The sequence below is a fragment of the Choristoneura fumiferana genome, chromosome 11, assembly GCF_025370935.1.
Source record: "Choristoneura fumiferana chromosome 11, NRCan_CFum_1, whole genome shotgun sequence".
In the NCBI taxonomy this organism is placed as follows: Eukaryota; Metazoa; Arthropoda; class Insecta; order Lepidoptera; family Tortricidae; genus Choristoneura; species Choristoneura fumiferana.
Genome location: NC_133482.1, coordinates 8,495,134 through 8,513,584, shown reverse-complemented (window position 1 = coordinate 8,513,584; position 18,451 = coordinate 8,495,134). Strand labels below are relative to the sequence as shown.

Here is an 18,451-nt window from a genome sequence, read left to right as displayed (position 1 = left end):
GTGCGACTAGCTGGAAGGATAACTGTTTTATTAATGGAAGGATGAGTAAATGAAAAGAGGGCTAAATAAAGTCGTGTAAGAGAGTGTGAAAAGGTGTGAAACGAACTATAGAGATGTATAAATGGAAGACGTGTATATGACTAAAGTTGAAATGTTCACCAGAATAATTGTCTCTCACTGTTTCTCCAACTACAGGGTATACGCAAGTGTGGTGGTACAGTGCATGCCAATATTCTGTTTATTAATGTTGTTAACAGTTTTTTTAATCATTTTTAATTTCAGATCATTGGAGGCTTCTTACATGACAATGGTTAAGTGTGCAAGGCCGTAAGTATAGTAATAACACTATATTGATAGTTTGCAACACTGTGCGCTATAAAACCTCAATCTATCAACTTTAGAAAGAGAAAATATCCTCCTTTCTCACCAATAATAAATTTTTCAGATACTTTGAGCTCAGCGCAACAAAAGAGATGCTCTCTGAGTTCTTACCTCAGATCCAGCCGTGGTCCTCAGAAACGAACTTAATGGGACAAATGACGGTATCCCTCCCAGTGGGGTTGCCTCCCAAACACGCCGCACACGGACACGAGCTGTGGTTCGACCAGATCATGGTTCTGTGGGACACATGTTATAACTCTCCGTGTGGTATTTCGGTAAGTCTTAAACCTATAAAGACAAATTACGGTGTCTCACCCGGTGAGGCTGCCATCTGAATACGCCGAGCAGAGATACGAGCCGTGATTCAACGAGGTCATGATTCTGTGGGACACTTGGTATAATTCGTTGTTTGGTATCTCTGTAGTCTCAAGCCTAATCAAATTCCTGTGTTTCTCCCCGTGCGGCTCTCCTAAAGACGCCAAGCACGGACACGAGCTGTGGTTCAACGCTATCCCTCCCACCCAAATACCACGCAGGGATACCACGTGGTACCTTAATAAGTCTGCAAAAAGCAATTATGATGGTGGCTTTTGAAAGGGTTTCAATTCAAATAATGCACTAAAAGACATCTCAATTTTCACTTCGAAATCTGTTATATCATGTTAAAACAAGGGATGCCTATATTTAGAGTATGCTATTGTCAGTTACGTTTGCCAAAGTCAGGATTGTGGCTCGAATCCAATAGGCAATTCGATGCTAACCTGACTTGTTAGCAAAATACTTGCTCAATCATAATAAATTCTCTTGTCTAGCAATGTGACGTTACTATGACTTTTTCTACGAAAAGGTTCCACAGTGGGTCTCGATTCAGTTGGTTCGAGTGTTTGTGCTTTACTCATAATACATTCGTCTCTTAAAACTTAAAACCCACCACCATACCTAACTCAAGTTTCTCTCTATCTCCAGGCTGTTCCACCCACTCCACTGACATGTACAGTCGCCATCAGATATACTCAGCGGCACAAAATTTGGCCCAGCCTTCATACAAAATTACCGATTCTGCATACATTTGAGGGCCAGATTTTTGCGGCTCAGTATATTTCGGAGCGGCCAAACATGAACTCTAATACCTTAATAATAGAGTGCATGTGCCGATGTTTTTGACCAACTTGGCCGCTCCGAAATATCTGATGGCGACTGTACATTGAACACTGCAAGTACAGTTAACAGAAAAGTTTATATTCTTTTTCAACATGACCTATTTTAACTTTTTATAGGATTTGATGACCCTCTTCGCCGGGTTGGCTAAGAAGAACCCGGGCACTATTGACTGGACCCCCTACGTGCCCAAAATGTTCACGAGGTTCCTTCACGCCCTCAGTTTACCAGTGAACTACAAAGACATGCAATATTCAAAAAATCATTCCCTTGGTGAGTGGATTTTGCTATTTATACAGGGTGGAAAAATTTATGGACTCTGGAGAGAAACTATCTTAAATCCTTTAAGCTAGAAACACACTGATGGCGGAGGCGGAGCGATGCGGAGGCGGAGGCGGAGCGATGCGGAGGCGGTACCGGTTGTAATATTCCAGCTAACATGAAAGAGGGCACACAGAATACCACGCCACGCTTATTTCCCGCGCGGTATTCTGTGTGCCCTCTTTCATATTAGCTCGAATATTTCAACCGGTACCGCCTCCGCGCCGCGCCGCACCGCTCCGCCTCCGCCATCAGTGAGTTTCTAACTTTAGTTAGCATTTTACTGAAGGAAACATTCTTTAATTTAAAAAAAGAAACAAAACTGAATTCAAAGATTGTCTAAAATTCGCTTGTTTCCAAAAAAAAAAACACTCGTTATTTTCTTATATAGGGAGTTTCTGACCATGGGGCTTTAAATCCAGGGTTCGATTCTGCTCGCATAACTGAGCTACTTTTTAAAAGTCAACCACTATTATTATTTATTTTTTTCATTTTTCATTAAATGTAATTTTCAATGTATGCTATTGTAATACCAAATTGACGTCACATTTATATGTGTTTATCTTAGAAATGTCAAATAAATGTCATAAATTATTTAAAGGCCCCCGTACCAATAGACAGCGATAAAACCGCCATGTCCCATACTCTGATTTAACGATTAAACTTTGAGGATGAATAAATGATCTAAGTTTTAGTTTTTTTTTTTAAATGTTACAAAACAAAAGTAGCTTAGTTTCGTGAGTAAAATTGAACCTTTAATTCAAAACCCTGTACAGTCGAGTTCTTAAAGTTCTGAGCAGAAACTCGATCAAAAATATCGCATCACGCTTCTACGCTTCCTCAAATGTATAAAAACTCGACTGTACTAATCGATAGGATTATTGTTCAAGATAAAATTTTAATTCATTTTAGAAAATATCTGAATGCAGTTATTTTTTTACAAAAAAAATAGTTAACTAAAGTATTTAGCTAAGACAGTTTCCCTCGTGGGCTCATAATTTTTTTTCACCTGTATCATGCTTGGTATGTACTGCGAACAAACACTAAAATGGTCACAAAAAAATGACCGCAACTAAACAAGTACGCTAACAGAGATGACTTAAATAAGGCGCTAATGATACTTATACATACATGTTATGTCGCTATTGCACCATGCCAGTTATATAGCTTTTTATATTTTTTTCACACCTCTCCTTCAGAAAAGTAACTTTTCCTCCCTGACGGAGCAAAGTACAACTTTTCTGTTCAAGGCTTTTCTAAGTGTTTTATTGCAAATGCCATTTTTTGAAGTTGATAATTGTAGAGCCACACCATTTTTTATGTTGGTTGTTCTTTATAATAATATTTTGATTTTTTTTTCAAGTTTCTTAATGCTTGGTGTGAAAAGTTGTAAACTGTTGTAAAAGTTGTAGCAAAATTATTTTCATCTTGGGCGTTAACACTTGAATCCCCTCATTACGCTCAGGATTCTACTTAACTGTAAAATCCTTCGCTACATTCTGGATTCAATGTACGCCCTCGCCGTAAATACACCATTTTGCTCCCTTGTGACACAAATAACTCTTTCACACCTCTCCTTCAGAAAAGTAACTTTTCCTCCCTGACGAGAGGGAGGAAAGTGCAACTTTTCTGTTCAAGGCTTTTCTAAGTGTTTTATTGCAAATTCAATTTTTTGAAGTTGATAATTGTAAAGCTACGCCATTTTCTTTGCTGGTTGTTCTTTAATAATATTTAGAATGGTTTTTCTCAAGTTTCTTAATGCTCGGTGTGAAAAGTTGTATGAGCCACTCGGGAGCAAAATTATTTTCATCTTGGGCGTTAAAACTTGAATCCCTTATTACGCTCAGGATTCTACTTTATATACTGCAGAATCCTTCGCTACATTCTGGATTCAATGTACGCCCTCGCCGTAAATACACCATTTTGCTCCCTTGTGACACAAATAACTCTTGTTTGATTTTTAGGCCATGTGTTTTACGACATTTTATGCACATTTTTACCTAATATCATCCCCGGAACGATCTTAAAATAGGTATTAGGTACCTCTCTGTTAAATAATCTATGGTCACTCCGATTGGCAATATTTTTCGCTTTAATTATTTTATTATATTCTTATGGGTAATTTTGTATGATGATTGAATGATTTCTGTGTATGATTTTCCGTAGACATATCTCTTGATCTGGATGAGTTTGACAGCGATTTTGCTGATTTGTTACGGGATATTCTTACATCCTCAGGTATAGGAATTACTTATATTTAAATTTTATGCAACACGTGTCTCTACCCTCTGGACAAAGATGAATATAACGTATTAATTTAGGGTATTTCTAACCCATGTACAATGCCTCACACTAAACGCCACAGTATTAACGGAGAAATAACTGATTTACGATTTAATACTTTGGAACATACATAACTTTAATTTGGACAATGTTTTTTTTTTATATTAGATGACTAATAAAATAACTTACAATATTAGAACATTCCTGAGAAAGGACTCCACTCGGAATTTTAGTCATTGTTCAAAAAGTAGAGACACGCTGTATATCAATCCGCATTGCTGGCAGCCTATACAAGCTGATTTTTAACGCATGAATGATATTGCTTAGTTAGGTCGTACTTTAGGGAATTAAAATTAATCGCTTATACATTTCTTAGGTATAGCTGTATAAGTCAATGACATTATATCCTCTCTTTATATACTTTCTGATGTATGTGTAATATTATCGAGATGGTGAATTCATATGCGATTTACATATTTACTGTGTATTTAAGTAATATCAAAGAGCAAATGTTTGTTATTCAAAATTGAGATTTATTTCAGTAGCTCATAGAAACTGTTCGTTTAAAATGATATATTAACCAATGATATTCATCTCTATATTAAATTTATTACGTATTTTTGTACAGTTGCCCCGACTGTCAACTGTGGTAACCGAACAAGCAATTTTGATTTTATTTTGGAGGCCTTTAAAGAGCCAAGATTACTTTGCTCACCCGCGACCTTGCGATAGCTACATCTATGCAACAAATGTGTGTTCACCAGATGTTGACTCGTGGATAGCATGGTGAACGGTTGTGTTGCTCTGATGATGAATTCTGATTGGGTTCGAAGCGCTTCAGCGTAGATGGTGGTGATAGTTGGATTTGTATGATGTACGAGTATGTGTGGTGTACAGCGTAGGATCTGCATGAACACACATTTGTTGCGTAGTCGTAGCTATCGTGAAGTCGCAGGTGAGCAAAGTAATTATTCTTATTACTTGTTCAATAAATTATTTACTATTTATTTATTGATGTATTTATGACTTTTACTGGATGTGGTGACTGTATAGAACAAGTTAAATAACATCTATATTACGTGTGCAACAGCTATGGACACCTCACTTTGTAATCTAAAGCGACCTGCTTGAATCCTTCAATGTTGTCACATTGTTAGCATCACACTTATCCTATCTCCTTTCAGACATGAAAGACGTGGCATCATGGATCGTCTGGACCATAAACCCTGATGGTCTGGTGCTGAAGCATCTACGCAGCTTCCTCGGTGCTGTCGAGAGTTACCTGCACAGCGCGAATGCTGGACGTTGGTCGAATCGCCTGAGGGATTTACTCAGGAAACTGGCTAGAGAGTTCCTGAATAGGTAAGTTTTTTTTTAAGAAACTCTTAATAGATTTTGTCACAACCCTCGTTAAGTTCCTGAAATCTAGAGTGTTAAATATGTAGTAACTTAAAAGGATGCGGAAATAGACCTTAAGTCGGAATCTTCCAAATATGTGAAGTATGGTGCGGTATAATGACGAGTTTCTTAAATTATTCGTTTCTGGTTGGCCATGTTTACTTACTTTTTCTATTTCTTTATAATTCAAACTTACTTTATTTCCTCTTGACAGGGTGCGCCGTGAGCGCGAGAAGAGATACAGAAATAGTTGGGAGAACAAAACCCCGGAAGCGTATCGGCTCCGAGACGAGGACATAACCGAATTCGTGAACATCACCCTAGAACCGACACTTCAAGCCGTCTACGGCCGATCTAGCTCCCTTGACATTTCCATCGCTCTGCAAAACCTGGCCACACTCAGGCCAGCTATCGTTGTCCCACCCCTAATTGAAAAGTTAAGGACTTCTTTGACATCCCTAACGGAGCCTCACAGGGTTACCGCTGCCATGTCCGCGGTCGCAGCTGTAGCCAGGCCTTTACTTCGGGGCGCTGACCTCGACTACCCGGAAGGGCCTACCCACGTAGTCCCACTCCTCATGGCCGTACTTCCCGGCCTAGACCCAAACGACATCAAAAAAACATTAGTGACCTTACACTTCATACTGATATTCAGTTGGATGGTGCCATACATTGACTGTAGCTCAGCCCACGAGCATTGGCCTGACCTCACAGAGGAAGAACGGTTGACTTGCGAATCAACCGCCCAGTTCGAAGATTTCGTTCTTGTGTTCCTTGACAGACTATTCTCTATTATCGACTCTAGTGTCATGGAGCACGTGAGGTTAGACACTAAGGAACTGGATAACGTTCGCAGCAAAACTGATGCTGTTATGGAAACAGCTTTATCTTCCGCAGCTACTTCGGTTCTTATGCAATGCTCTCCGAAGATATTCAAAGAGGCGCTTAGAAAGTTCAAGGCGTTCGCGACTGAATCCACTTACGAAACTAACGTTTCTGGCAGCATGGTTGGTGTGTTGCTTAAGGTGTTCGCTCGTATCGACTCCGAAGCTACTTTGGCGGCGTTCGTACCAAAACTATGTGAGGAGTTAACCGAATTGTTATCGACTGACGAGGCTTTACGAGAAGAGGTTCCTCCTCGAGACCTGTCTTACCGACTGGTGTTGCTAATGAACGTGGTAGAATGCGACGGCGTCGTCCTTCTAAAACACATGCCGACGATTCTGCCCGTACTAGACAGAGCGTTGAAATTGCACGCTAAATATTCTCTAGTGCGAGCGTGCGAGATTCTTAGCCACGCTTTTAGTTCCCTTTGCTTCGTTGAGTTGAAGGAGCTGAGAAGTTCCCCGAAGGATTATTCCACGGCTCCGGAGAAATGGTTGCCTATAAGAGATTGGGGCAAGGGTTGTTTATTGAAAGACGCTGATTTTAAATGGCATGTGCCTAATGATGAAGAAGCGGCGTGCGCTCAGATGTTAGTGGATAGGTATTTGAAGCCGGAATTGACTAGGCTAAACCAGTGGCTGGATGGAACTAGAGATATGAGCAGAGAGCGAATGCATCGCTGCTTCTATGTGATGAATGCAGTGCTGTCATGTAGTACCTTTTTACCGCCGCCCGATGAAGATCCTGTGACCCTGTAAGTTTATTTATTACTAGATTTTACCCGCGGCTTCGCACGCTAAACGTTGAATTAAAATTGCAGGACTTTACTGAATTCTCACGGGAAATCCCAAAAATTACATTGCGGTTTTCATTAACGTAATATATAAGACACCCTCGACAAATCCAGCTTTCACATACCAAATTTCATCTCATTTCGTCCAGCGGTTTTAACGTGAAGGAGTAACAAACATACACACATAGACACACACACGGTCAAGGAGTTTAATTCATGAGCCACCATGGAACCATTTCACAGTAAACGTCATAGTGACATCGCATTAATTAACAATGAAAATCGTAATGACTTCTCCTTTGAAAAGGTTCCATGGTGCACCCGCACAGGCGCACAGAAACAGGATTCCTACTAGGTCTAATAGCTAGACCCAATACGGTATTTGACTAATTTTGTATATGTTTTATAAATTAAAACTACACAATGCCTGTTATCGAATAGAAAAACAATTTTTAAGCTACCTTTACAAATAACAAAGTTATACAGGTTTGAAATTCAAGATTGGACAGAGAAAGACATACTTTACCGGTACCGCCATACTTGCTGCATAGAGAAAAGCGTTTGAGAAAGAGACAGGTATATAGATTTTTCTAAAAATCACTATAAATCCAATTTTGAACCGATTTAAATTTTCTCTTCGCTAAACACTATCTGTATATCTATATTTTCATAATAATATTAAGATATGGCAAAATCAGGAGTCGTCAAATACCGTATTATTTGTAGAACCCTGGTTTTATATTAAATGTCCGTGTATTTCCAGCATAGAATCCCAAGTGCCAGCGACAAACTTGCCGTTCACGAACGGCGTGCGTCACACGGTCACGCTCGACGGCCGTAACTTGCGCGTCGCACTCACTGAGTTGTTGTTACAAGTGCAAGCGCGCATGCTCGCAGACAAGTCCGACGACACGCGCGGCTTGGAGATGCTGATACAGGTTAATTTATTTAAAATATACCTTTGTTCACCACAATCTTGGGTTGGTAAGATCATTTTCCCAAAATCTTTATTTTCCTGTACCAAAATTTCCATTCGAATTTTTTCCTAAATGATTTTCGCACTATGGGTTTTTACTGAATCTTATTTTCAAAATCGGGTTTTTCCCCAATGTTATTCGACTCAAAAACAGAGGTAGGTATAGGTTATGTTAAGTTTGCATCGCCCCTAAGGCCCAAAAATACATAGAAGTAGGAGTTCCGCGTCGACGCTGTGTCTGTGTCGATTCAAATTGAGAAAAAACGCTACTGTGAAAATAAGCTTCAGTAAAAAAATGAGCCGTGGTGGCCGAGTGGTTTGACCTATGGCCTCTCAAGCAGAGGATCGTGGGTTCAAACCGCGGCTCGCACCTCTGAGTTTCTCGAAATTCATGTGCGAAATTACATTTGAAATTTACCACGAGCTTCACGGTGAAGGAAAACATCGTGAGGAAACCTGCGCACACCTGTGAAGTAATCAAATGGTATGCGTGAAGTTCCCAATCCGCACTGGGCCCGCGTGGGAACTAGCCCAAGCCCTCTCATTCCGAGAGGAGGCCTGTGCCCTGCGTCGACGCTATGTAGGCTGTCGATGATGATGATGAAAAAAAATCTACTGTGAAAATTAGCATACTCAAATGCTTTTTGAAAAAAAGAGCGTTTGAGCAATAACGATTTTGAGAAAATGATCTAATCAGCCACATTCGTATTCATACAAATATCTGCCCTGACGGGGGATCGAACTCGAGACATCAAGCTTTGTATTCAGATTCTCTAACCACTGGGCTATCCGGACGTTACGTTGACCATTGAATTCGTCGGTAGGTGTGGGAGCGTGTGGTGATGATGCGGGGTCTGCGCGCCGGCACTGGTATGGAGGCGCGACTGCGTTCCTACAGCGCGCTGGAGCGAGCGCTCGATGGCCGCGGCGGGGTCGCCGGGGACGCCGCCGGCGCCGCCAAGCTCAGGTAACTATTACAAGCTTTTGTTTAGATGGCCATTTTATTTAGCTTGTTGTTGTTATTGTTGTTGGGTCAAATATACTTAGTTCATTTTGATCTACTTCTAGTGGTCGCGTTGACTTGAAATTTTGAAATTTGGTGTACTTTCTAGTGCAAAATATGGACTTATCTAACCCATCAAAAAATGTACCACAGAGACCTGATTTCGACGTAGTAAGGCCGTGGTCACATTTATTTGAGTGGTTCGTATAGATAGACCCCCCCCCCATGCCAATACACTGAAAATTTTTAGACTGTAGCTCCAACCGTTTGGCTGTAAAACCTGCGTGGCAGGTAACAGACAGACGTACACGGGTACGGAACTCTGAAAACTGCACACTTAACTTTTATTGTTCTTTTTAGGACACTTATAGCTGACGGGGCACGGTTACAAGACGAGGAAAGGATGGATCTTATTTGCGATGCCGGAATCACTCCGTCGGCGCTCAAAGCTCTGAATGCTCTTTTTGAGCTGTCCGTCAACACCTATACCTCAGTAAGTCACATTTTTAATTACATCATAAGGTTTCTAAATATCTCTCTGCTTAAGCCGATGGGAAAAAGCTTTTAGTCCTCGCAACAAGGATGGAGAAGACGTCAATCGGGGTTGGCTGCACGCCCAGCCGAACTGAGCCTATGGAGTCACTTCCGCTTGATCATAATGCTTTTTTTGATCGGCCTAAACAGATTGCACATATGGATTACTCCAGATATATACTCTGTTACTAGCCATAGTGAAGTCCAAAACTATAAGTATAATTTTTCGTTAAATTCTCTAGGAAACGGTGAAATTTCACACCCGACGCTATCCTGACTGTATCTACTCCGCAAACATTTAAATTTACCGTTCGATCAAACATCTGTTCTAAACGAAATCTTGCCTCTTCAGGTTCGCATTCTAGCTCAAGTACGTCTCTCCTGGATGTTGGGTCACTACCCCTATTCCTACCGCGAATTGGTCCCCAAACTGAACCAGCTGATGCTGGAAGGAGGCGAGGGGGACGAATGGCACGCGCGCCACAAGGGTGCCCTGTATATAGTCCTGGGGTCACGGACGGGTCCCCTCGCGGCCAAGCAAGACTGGGAAGTCATTAAGACGCTGTGGCCTGCCATTGTTAAAGCGCCGCTTAGCGAAAAACCAAGTATTTTGAAGTAAGTCGCCTATTTGTCAAGTGGACCCATTCGCTTGTTTCATTTCTTAAGATAAATTAATCCGGTCGTGATCTGATCACAACGGGACAGAAAAATCCCCTTATTTTAAAGGGTTTTCTTTAAATTGCGATGTTTGGTTCTTTGTAAGTATGTTAAAGTCGAATTTCACCCATTTCTAGTGATTGTTTTGACTTGAATTTTAGTACCGATATATAGTTTGGGTGATAATGATAACGCAAGTACAGTCAACAAAATGTACAGTCTTCGAAAAATCTTGTGTTAGACCACTTATTTGGCTGATGGTACGTGAGATTAATTCATATTCTCTTTTGCTGTATACGATTAATCCGTAAACTATATGAGGAGGTAGAGGCCTCGTGATTTGACTTATGACCTCTCAAGCAAAAGATCGTGGTTTCAAACCCGGGCTCGCATCGCGTGAGTTTTTGAAATTCATGTGCGAAATATACATTCCAAATTTACCTCAAGCTTAACGATAGCAAAACATTGCGATAAAACCTGCACAAACCTGTGAAGCAATTTGGTGTGTGTAAAGTTCCCAAGCCGCACTGGGCCCGTATGGGAACTATGGCCCAAGCTCTCTTATTCTGAGAAGACCTGTGCCCAGCAATGGGACGGTATATAGGCTGAGATGAGGATTGGGAACTTCACGCATACCGTTTGATTACTTCACAGGTGTGCGCAGGTTTCCTCACGATGTTTTCCTTCACCGTGAAGCTCGTGGTAAATTTCAAATGTAATTTCGCACATGACTTTTGAAAAACTCAGAGGTGCGGGCCGGGGTTTGAACCCACGAACCTCTGCTTGAGAGGCGATAGGTCAAACCACTAGGCCACCAGGGCTTTTTACTAGTGTCATCATCATCATCATCATCCCAGCCTATATACGTCCCACTGCTGGTCACAGGCCTCCTCTCAGAACAAGAGGGCTTACTAGTGTATATTCTGTCTTTATTTCTATAACTATAGTTATAAATTCATGTTTACAATTTCAGGCTCGAGCAGGCTTTCAATGACACGCTCCACCGTCTCTTTCCGACTGTGAACACTCGCCTGGTCATGTCCCAATCGGCCATAGATGCCGCCAAACGTTTCCTGTCAGACGCCATCTTGTCTGAAACCAACTTCGCCGAACAACTGAATGGCGCTGAACAGCGAGAAAAAGATAATTCAGATAGAACGGAGAAGATCTATATTGATTTATTGGAAGAGTTGATTGATATTACCGAGACGCCAAATATGTGAGTTGGTTTCAAATGTACTTATATATTATACTAGCTTTTGCCCGCGGCTCCGCCCGCGTGGTATTCGGTTATCGCGCGCTGTTCCCTCGGGAACTGTGCATTTTTCCGGGATAAAAAATAGCATATGTCACTCTCAGGCTCATAAACTATCTCTATGCCAAAAATCACGTCGATCCGTCGCTGCGGGACGGCGTGAAAGACGGACAAACACACAAACATACAAACACACTTTCGCATTTATAATATTAGTATAGTATGGATTAATTATCTATACGTATGTACATATCTACTATCTTTATAAATCAAAATTAATTGCACCCGGGACTTATCACGCTTAATTAAATAAGTAACTATAGTTAAATCGACGTTACGGCCACATTGCAATGGCCGTGGTCACAAGTAGACTGAAGTATAGGGTATCACTTGGTCGCGATTTTTTATCGTCACTCCATCACACCGAAACACAACACTGATAACGTCCCGTCCGACGGTCTTTCCGAACATTCATCTCGGCGCCGACATTTACTTATTATAATATATTTATGAACTTTCGGAAAGACCGTCCGACATTGTCAGTGTTGTGTACCGGTGTGATAGGGTGACGATAAAAAATCGCGATTAAGTTTTTTTTTTTTTATTCGACTGGTTGGCAAACGAGCAAGTGGGTCTCCTGATGGTAAGAGATCACCACCGCCCATAAACATCTGCAATACCCGGGTATTGCAGATAACGTTGCCAACCTAGAGGCCTAAGATGGTATACCTCAAGTGCCAGTAATTTCACCGGCTGTCTTACTCTCCACGCCGAAACACACCAGTGCAAGCACTGCTGCTTCACGGCAGGAGTAGCGAGCAAGATGGTGGTAGCAATCCGGGCGGACCTTGCACAAGGTCCTACCACCTGCAAGTGCGGGTAGTTCGAGATACAGGTGCGGCAATTTTCTTTGTGATCAATTTGGGATATAATTACGAAAAAAATATAAGCTAATACATAGCACACCAAGAAATTGAAGTTTGAAAAGGCACTTACCTTACGCTCGCACTACATTTTGTTTTACTGCCCTAGGTGTATAATCTACCATTTTCTAACCCCCCAGCCAATGGCGCCGTCTCGAGCTAACCATGCAGATGCTAACGTCCTGTCCTTCGGTACAAACCCCTTACACCCCGCGCGCGGTTCGACTTGCGCTACGCTCGCTGCTACACGACGATATATTCGTGAGGCGATCGGCGCAGAGATTCACACATTTCGTGCTGCAGCAGAGGAAGAGAGATCTGAAAAAGATAACTGTGGACCCTTATGAGATCGCGGGGGTTGAGAAGCCGGAGAAAAGTGTGCCAGGTGATTGTTTTACTTGTTTTTTTTTCACGCTCACTGACTGTCGCTCTTTGTACAATGTCGCATAGGAACTATTTATATACTAGCCGTTACCCGCGACTCCCTCCGCTTAGAATTCGTTTATCGCTATCCCGCGGGAACTATGCAATGTTCCGGAATAAAAACTATTCTATGTCCTTCTCCGGGACTCAATCTGTATACCGGATTTCATCTAAATCGGTTCAGTGGTTTAGATGTGATAAAGTAACAAAAAAACAGACTTACAAACTTTCGCATTTATAATATTAGTGGGAAGAGCGGCCGCAAAATATACTGAGCGGTACAAAATTCGGCCCACTCTCCATACAAAATTACCTATAACTGCATACATTTGAGGGCCAGATTTTTTTGCCGTTCAGTATAGTATTTTCACCAGGTGTAGTAACTTAAGGTATTCAAGTAAGTAATGACTGAATATTTAAATAAATAAATATAAATATTATGGGACACCTGACACCAATTGACCTAGTCCCAAACTAAGCAAAGCTTGTACTGTGGATACTAGGCAACGGATAAACATACTTTAGATAAATATAACTAGTGCCATCCACGAAGACGCGGGATTTTGTCCAAATTAGACATTAATGACATTGTAATAACATACACGGCACGCGTCATCGTGAATGACTCTACCTATACATACTTAAATATATATAAAACATCCAAGACCCGAGAACAAACATTCGTATTGTTCATACAAATATCTGCCCCGGCCGGGAATCGAACCCGGGACCTCAAGCTTCGTAGTCTGGTTCTCTAACCACTTGGCCATCCGGTTATAATTTATTGAATACTAGCGTTTGTCTGGTGACTCCGTCTGCCAAGAATTCGTTTATACTATCCCACGGGAACTGAGTAGATTCCTGAGAAAAAAAAACTATTTTAATCCGTCAGCAAGACTACCAGATTTTTTTTTTATTCAAACAAAAAGTGTCAAAAATGAAGCGCATTAATGTTTGGGCGCTCCCAGCCCATGATGTATCTCCTTAGTGAAAAGCGTATGTACAGGTATGACGTCACACAGAACTTTAAGCGGCTGTATTTTTTGTTTAACTGGCGAAAGAAAAACGTGCGTGTCCGATATTTTTTGGAAATCGAATCAATGGACTAATTATTTTTTATTGTCTTAAAAATACAGACTACGTAAGAAGGTATTCTTATGTTTTGAATTTTATTCTTCAGGGTACAGAAAGGACTTGGAATGGGCCATGTGGGCGAACGACGATGGTCCGCAGACTGACGAAGAATGGGACAGGCCCTGGCTGAGGAAGCCTGCCTGTGGCTTCTACTCATGGCCCGACAAAATTGAGGTCAGTAATAGAACATTATTCATCTACGACAGATAGATACAAAGAACTATGTTCATTTCTTGGTAAGTTGAAAGTACTGTTTTAGTAAACTTACGTGTAATAACTGCGCTTTCATTATTCATCGAACCCTTTATTTAAACAGTCATTTACACATCAAATATATACAACGTGTCCCTACTGTCTACTGGACAATGACCGGAATCCCGAGTAGCTTTCCTGCTCAGGAAAGTTATTGGAACACGAATACACAGGATAGATATTGTAAATTATTTTGTTGGATAAATATAAATAAAAAAATAGAATTAATGTATGTTCTGAAGTATTATCTTGTATCGTAAATAAATACTACTTTAATACTGTGGTTTTGTGAGGCTTTGTGCACATAGGTTAGAGATACCTAATCAACACGTTCTATTCATCTTTGTCCAGAGGGTAGAGACACATTTTACGTTACTAAGTAATTTAAATTATAAATGCATACAATACAATTACTCTTTATTGTACACCAGAAATAGTAAGCGATACAGAAAACAGGTACACAGAAAATTACAAGGTAAGCAATAGGCGGCCTTATCGCTTAAGAGCGATCTCTTCCAGGCAACCTTTTTTACAGAAAGAAGGAAGGACTAGTTTACAGCAGGTGGTGCATTAACAGTAGATCAGAAAAATTAAAATGCAACAAAAACACATCGACACATACACATTATCGTACATATTATACACGTTACACGTAAGTGCTTGTTATAGCCTAAATTGAATAAAGATATTTTGACTTTGACTTTGACGTCTAAAATAAATATAGACAATGGGATAAACAGCCACATATAAATTAATGAATAAATAAATTAACTAGGATAAAGCTAATTATCACACGATGACAGATAGTGCTCCTTAAGCATAGATTTAAAGAGTGACAGAGATACATAAGTACTAAGATCTATTTCTGTTCTACAGATAGCAGCACCATCGACAGAGCAAGTGTTCTCCAGCGATGTAGCACCCGAGGATATGGAGGAAGGCGAACGGAGCATTCTCGAGTTCTTCACCGACGATTCTCACGTGGAGAAGCTTGTGTCCTTTCTCACCGTTGAGGATAAGAAGGGGAAGGATAAGTTCAGCGGGATTCGGTTTTCTTTATTTAGGGTGAGTTGTATTAACCTGGGACAATTTTAGTCGTGTTTCGAAACTGAGTATATCTTAAAGTAAATCTTACTTGTTTGATGATAAAAGGGCATAAGCGAAGGATTTAGCTGTGTTACTCTTTCACGCTAAAACGGCTTGGCTGGGTTGAATGACATATGCAATGTACCTACATAGATAACTGGATCGCCAAAATATCACATAGGCATTTTTTATTCCCGCTGAATAGGGATTCAACAGTCATCAAGCACGAAAGACACGAAATTTTGCACCGATGTTCTTCATTCAATGTAAATGTAGATCAAAATGTAATTTCCACGAATTCTATGAGAATTTAATAAAATTATGCAATTTCAGTTCAATAAGGGTTTTTTTGACTGGCGAAATATCGGTATGTACATGGCGTTAGTATCGAGAGGTCCGTTTGAAGTTACAGTCTTGCTTGTGATTGCCTCATTTAATTATTTGACCAATTGCAAACTTGACGCAAATGTCAAAGTTATTAAACAAACCTCTCAATACATGCGCCGACTAGCCTCAGAAACCCTCGTAAGATACTGTCAAAATTTTCATTTTTAATACAAGGTTTTTTGCTGTTGCTGACTGTACTTTTTTGACCGTACTTGCATTGTCACCTAAACTACACATCCGTACCAAATTTCAAGTCTGTACTATTAACCATTGTGGAGTTTCCTCCTGTGGAGACGATCCTGGCAGGACCACCAAGATGTCACTACCAGATTATTGTATTGTCACCAAATTTACATAAGTATGCCAAATTTCAATTCAATCGGACCACTGGAAGTGGGTTTTTAGCTTCCAAGGTTTGACCCAAACAAATAAATAAGCAAACAGGGCAAGCTAAAGAAAAGCTTGTCGAAACTAAAGATTCAAAATCTCTGCAGCTGCTATTCTCACAATTCGGGCCGGAGATAACGGAGAAATTCCTAGTGCACGGTCGACGGTGCGCTGCGGACTCGCAGGAAGCCATGCAGAGGTTTGCGGCGGAGGTGGCGGCGGCGGCGCTGCGGGCCCCGCGGTACTGGCGACGCGAGAAGGCGCTTGCTGTATATAACAGCGCTCTTGACGTCATTAGCATCGGTAAGTCATAATATCAAGTATGGGGTCGAAAGGTTCCTAGTAGCAAAGAATTGGCGGCGGCGTTATGAGCCCCGCGGTACTGAAGACGCGAGAAGGCTGCTTGCGATATATAATAGGCTACTAAAAGAAATACTATTGACTAATCACAATATTGATTTGACTAAGTTTAAATTTAAGCACTAACCTAGTTAACTTAATCGATTATAGAATTTACATCACTTAGATCACTACTTACAACTACAGTACTAGCGAATCTACAGGATTTAGAATTTTAGACTTCGTCAGGGATATGCCTATCCTGCCACCGGCTAGCGTCCAAATTTAAAGTTTATTTAGCGCTAAACTAAACGACCTCCACCTGATCCCAAAGGGCATGTCCTTACGCTAAAACAAAAGAGCGTCTGTCACTCACAACTGTCTCTTGGAATTACGGGAAATGAGATCAAAGATTGCAAAAGTTTGTTGAACTTACCCCTTTGTCACAAAACACCAAAAACAATTAAATTATTAAACTAAAGTAACTTAATTACTTCAATGTCTTTTAATGTGTCGGGTACATTTCCAAGATAAGGTGTACACTGACCGACACCCGTCCGTCCTTAGCTTAAGACGAGAAACGTAATGACCATTTTTAAACTTATTTCATTATTTAAATAATTATTTTGTGCTACCCAATCCATCTTACTACTAGTACTTATACTTTTAATAAATAGAAAAAGATGAATCTCACCGCGTGAGATTTGAACCGTGAACCATCTGTTGTCTAGACGCCCTTTGCTGCCCCTGAGCCATCGAGCTAACTACACTGCACTCGGAATTAGGCGATCGGTTTCCTATCTAGCGAGTGACGTCATGACATTGCCTTATCATTGTCCCTAGGCGCTTCAAAATGGTCATGACAAGGCGCTTGCTATATATAATAATGCTCTTGATGTCATTAGTATCGGTAAGTCATCAAGTACGCAGTCGAAAAGTCGCAAGAAGCCATACCTAGGTTTGTGGCGGAAGTCTATAATAGTGCATTTGATGTCACTAGTGTGGGTAAATCATAAAGTCAAGAGTCGTAGCCGAATCTTAGTATTGAGAAATTTATAGCATTTCATGATATGAAACAGAGTCATCGTCAAGGTCGAACATTTCATGATATTATCACTAATCTTTTGCTGCTGACTGTCCAGTGGCGCCAGTTAGATTAGTCACCGAAAAGGGTGTATTTGGGTCAATCAACTTTTAAGTGTATGTTATTCTGTCCCGTAACTCAAGAGACATTAGTGATACATTTTTAATAGAAACATGTTTGCAATGCATACTATTAGTATGCTTAGGAGATGGGCCATGAAGGAATTGCCTTAAAACTGTGACAAGTCCTAACTTTTAGTGGATTTGTACGCCATAAAATGATACTTTTAATAAGTAACTCAGGAGACGTTACCATGGCAACAAGCTACACTAAAAATAATCTTTTGCTAAAGCTTATTCTCACTCTTCCACAGGTCTCACAGCGGTGACTCCCGAGACGAATGAGGACTGGGGCACCTGCGTGGCCACGGGGGTAGTGAAGCTGGATCCGTACCGCGGGCGCTCTGTGCTGGCGCGGCTGCTGAAGCTGTGCGTGCCGCCCGCCGCCGCGCCCACCGACCCCGACCCCGACCCCGACCAGGCCACCACGTTCGTGGTCTGCGCGCGGCTGTATGCGCTGCAGGTAACAGCGACCCCCGCGTCTAGTCGATTGTTTTAAGACTGGAGCACTTACATCGCCCGCTGGTGGTGGTGAATAGAAACCCAATCAACCGCTAAATTTATAGACGGAAATTTATTTTAGCAGAGGTATAGGCCTATTGCTTTCCTTGGCAAATCTCTTTATACCCGTGTTTTCTGTACTGCTACTATGTGTTGGTGATCAATAAAGAGT

General features: G+C 41.1%; 1 protein-coding gene across 2 annotated transcripts in view; it reads left to right on the top strand.

Moving 5' to 3' along the window:
* Positions 1-282: 282 nt before the first annotated feature.
* The window catches only part of LOC141432689 (proteasome activator complex subunit 4-like), a gene marked incomplete at its 5' end in the record, with an annotated part of 35,223 nt that continues 17,054 nt past the window's right edge, over positions 283-18,451 (top strand). Inside the window, 16 exon segments of one of the 2 annotated variants that reach the window (XM_074094400.1) lie at positions 283-327; positions 446-656; positions 1,659-1,812; positions 4,027-4,098; positions 5,328-5,505; positions 5,756-7,180; positions 7,983-8,157; positions 9,020-9,162; positions 9,559-9,691; positions 10,085-10,347; positions 11,363-11,608; positions 12,708-12,952; positions 14,171-14,298; positions 15,253-15,441; positions 16,344-16,539; positions 18,033-18,241. In XM_074094400.1, coding sequence (XP_073950501.1) covers positions 283-327; positions 446-656; positions 1,659-1,812; positions 4,027-4,098; positions 5,328-5,505; positions 5,756-7,180; positions 7,983-8,157; positions 9,020-9,162; positions 9,559-9,691; positions 10,085-10,347; positions 11,363-11,608; positions 12,708-12,952; positions 14,171-14,298; positions 15,253-15,441; positions 16,344-16,539; positions 18,033-18,241 — 4,012 coding nt within the window. 2 annotated transcript variants of the gene reach the window in all.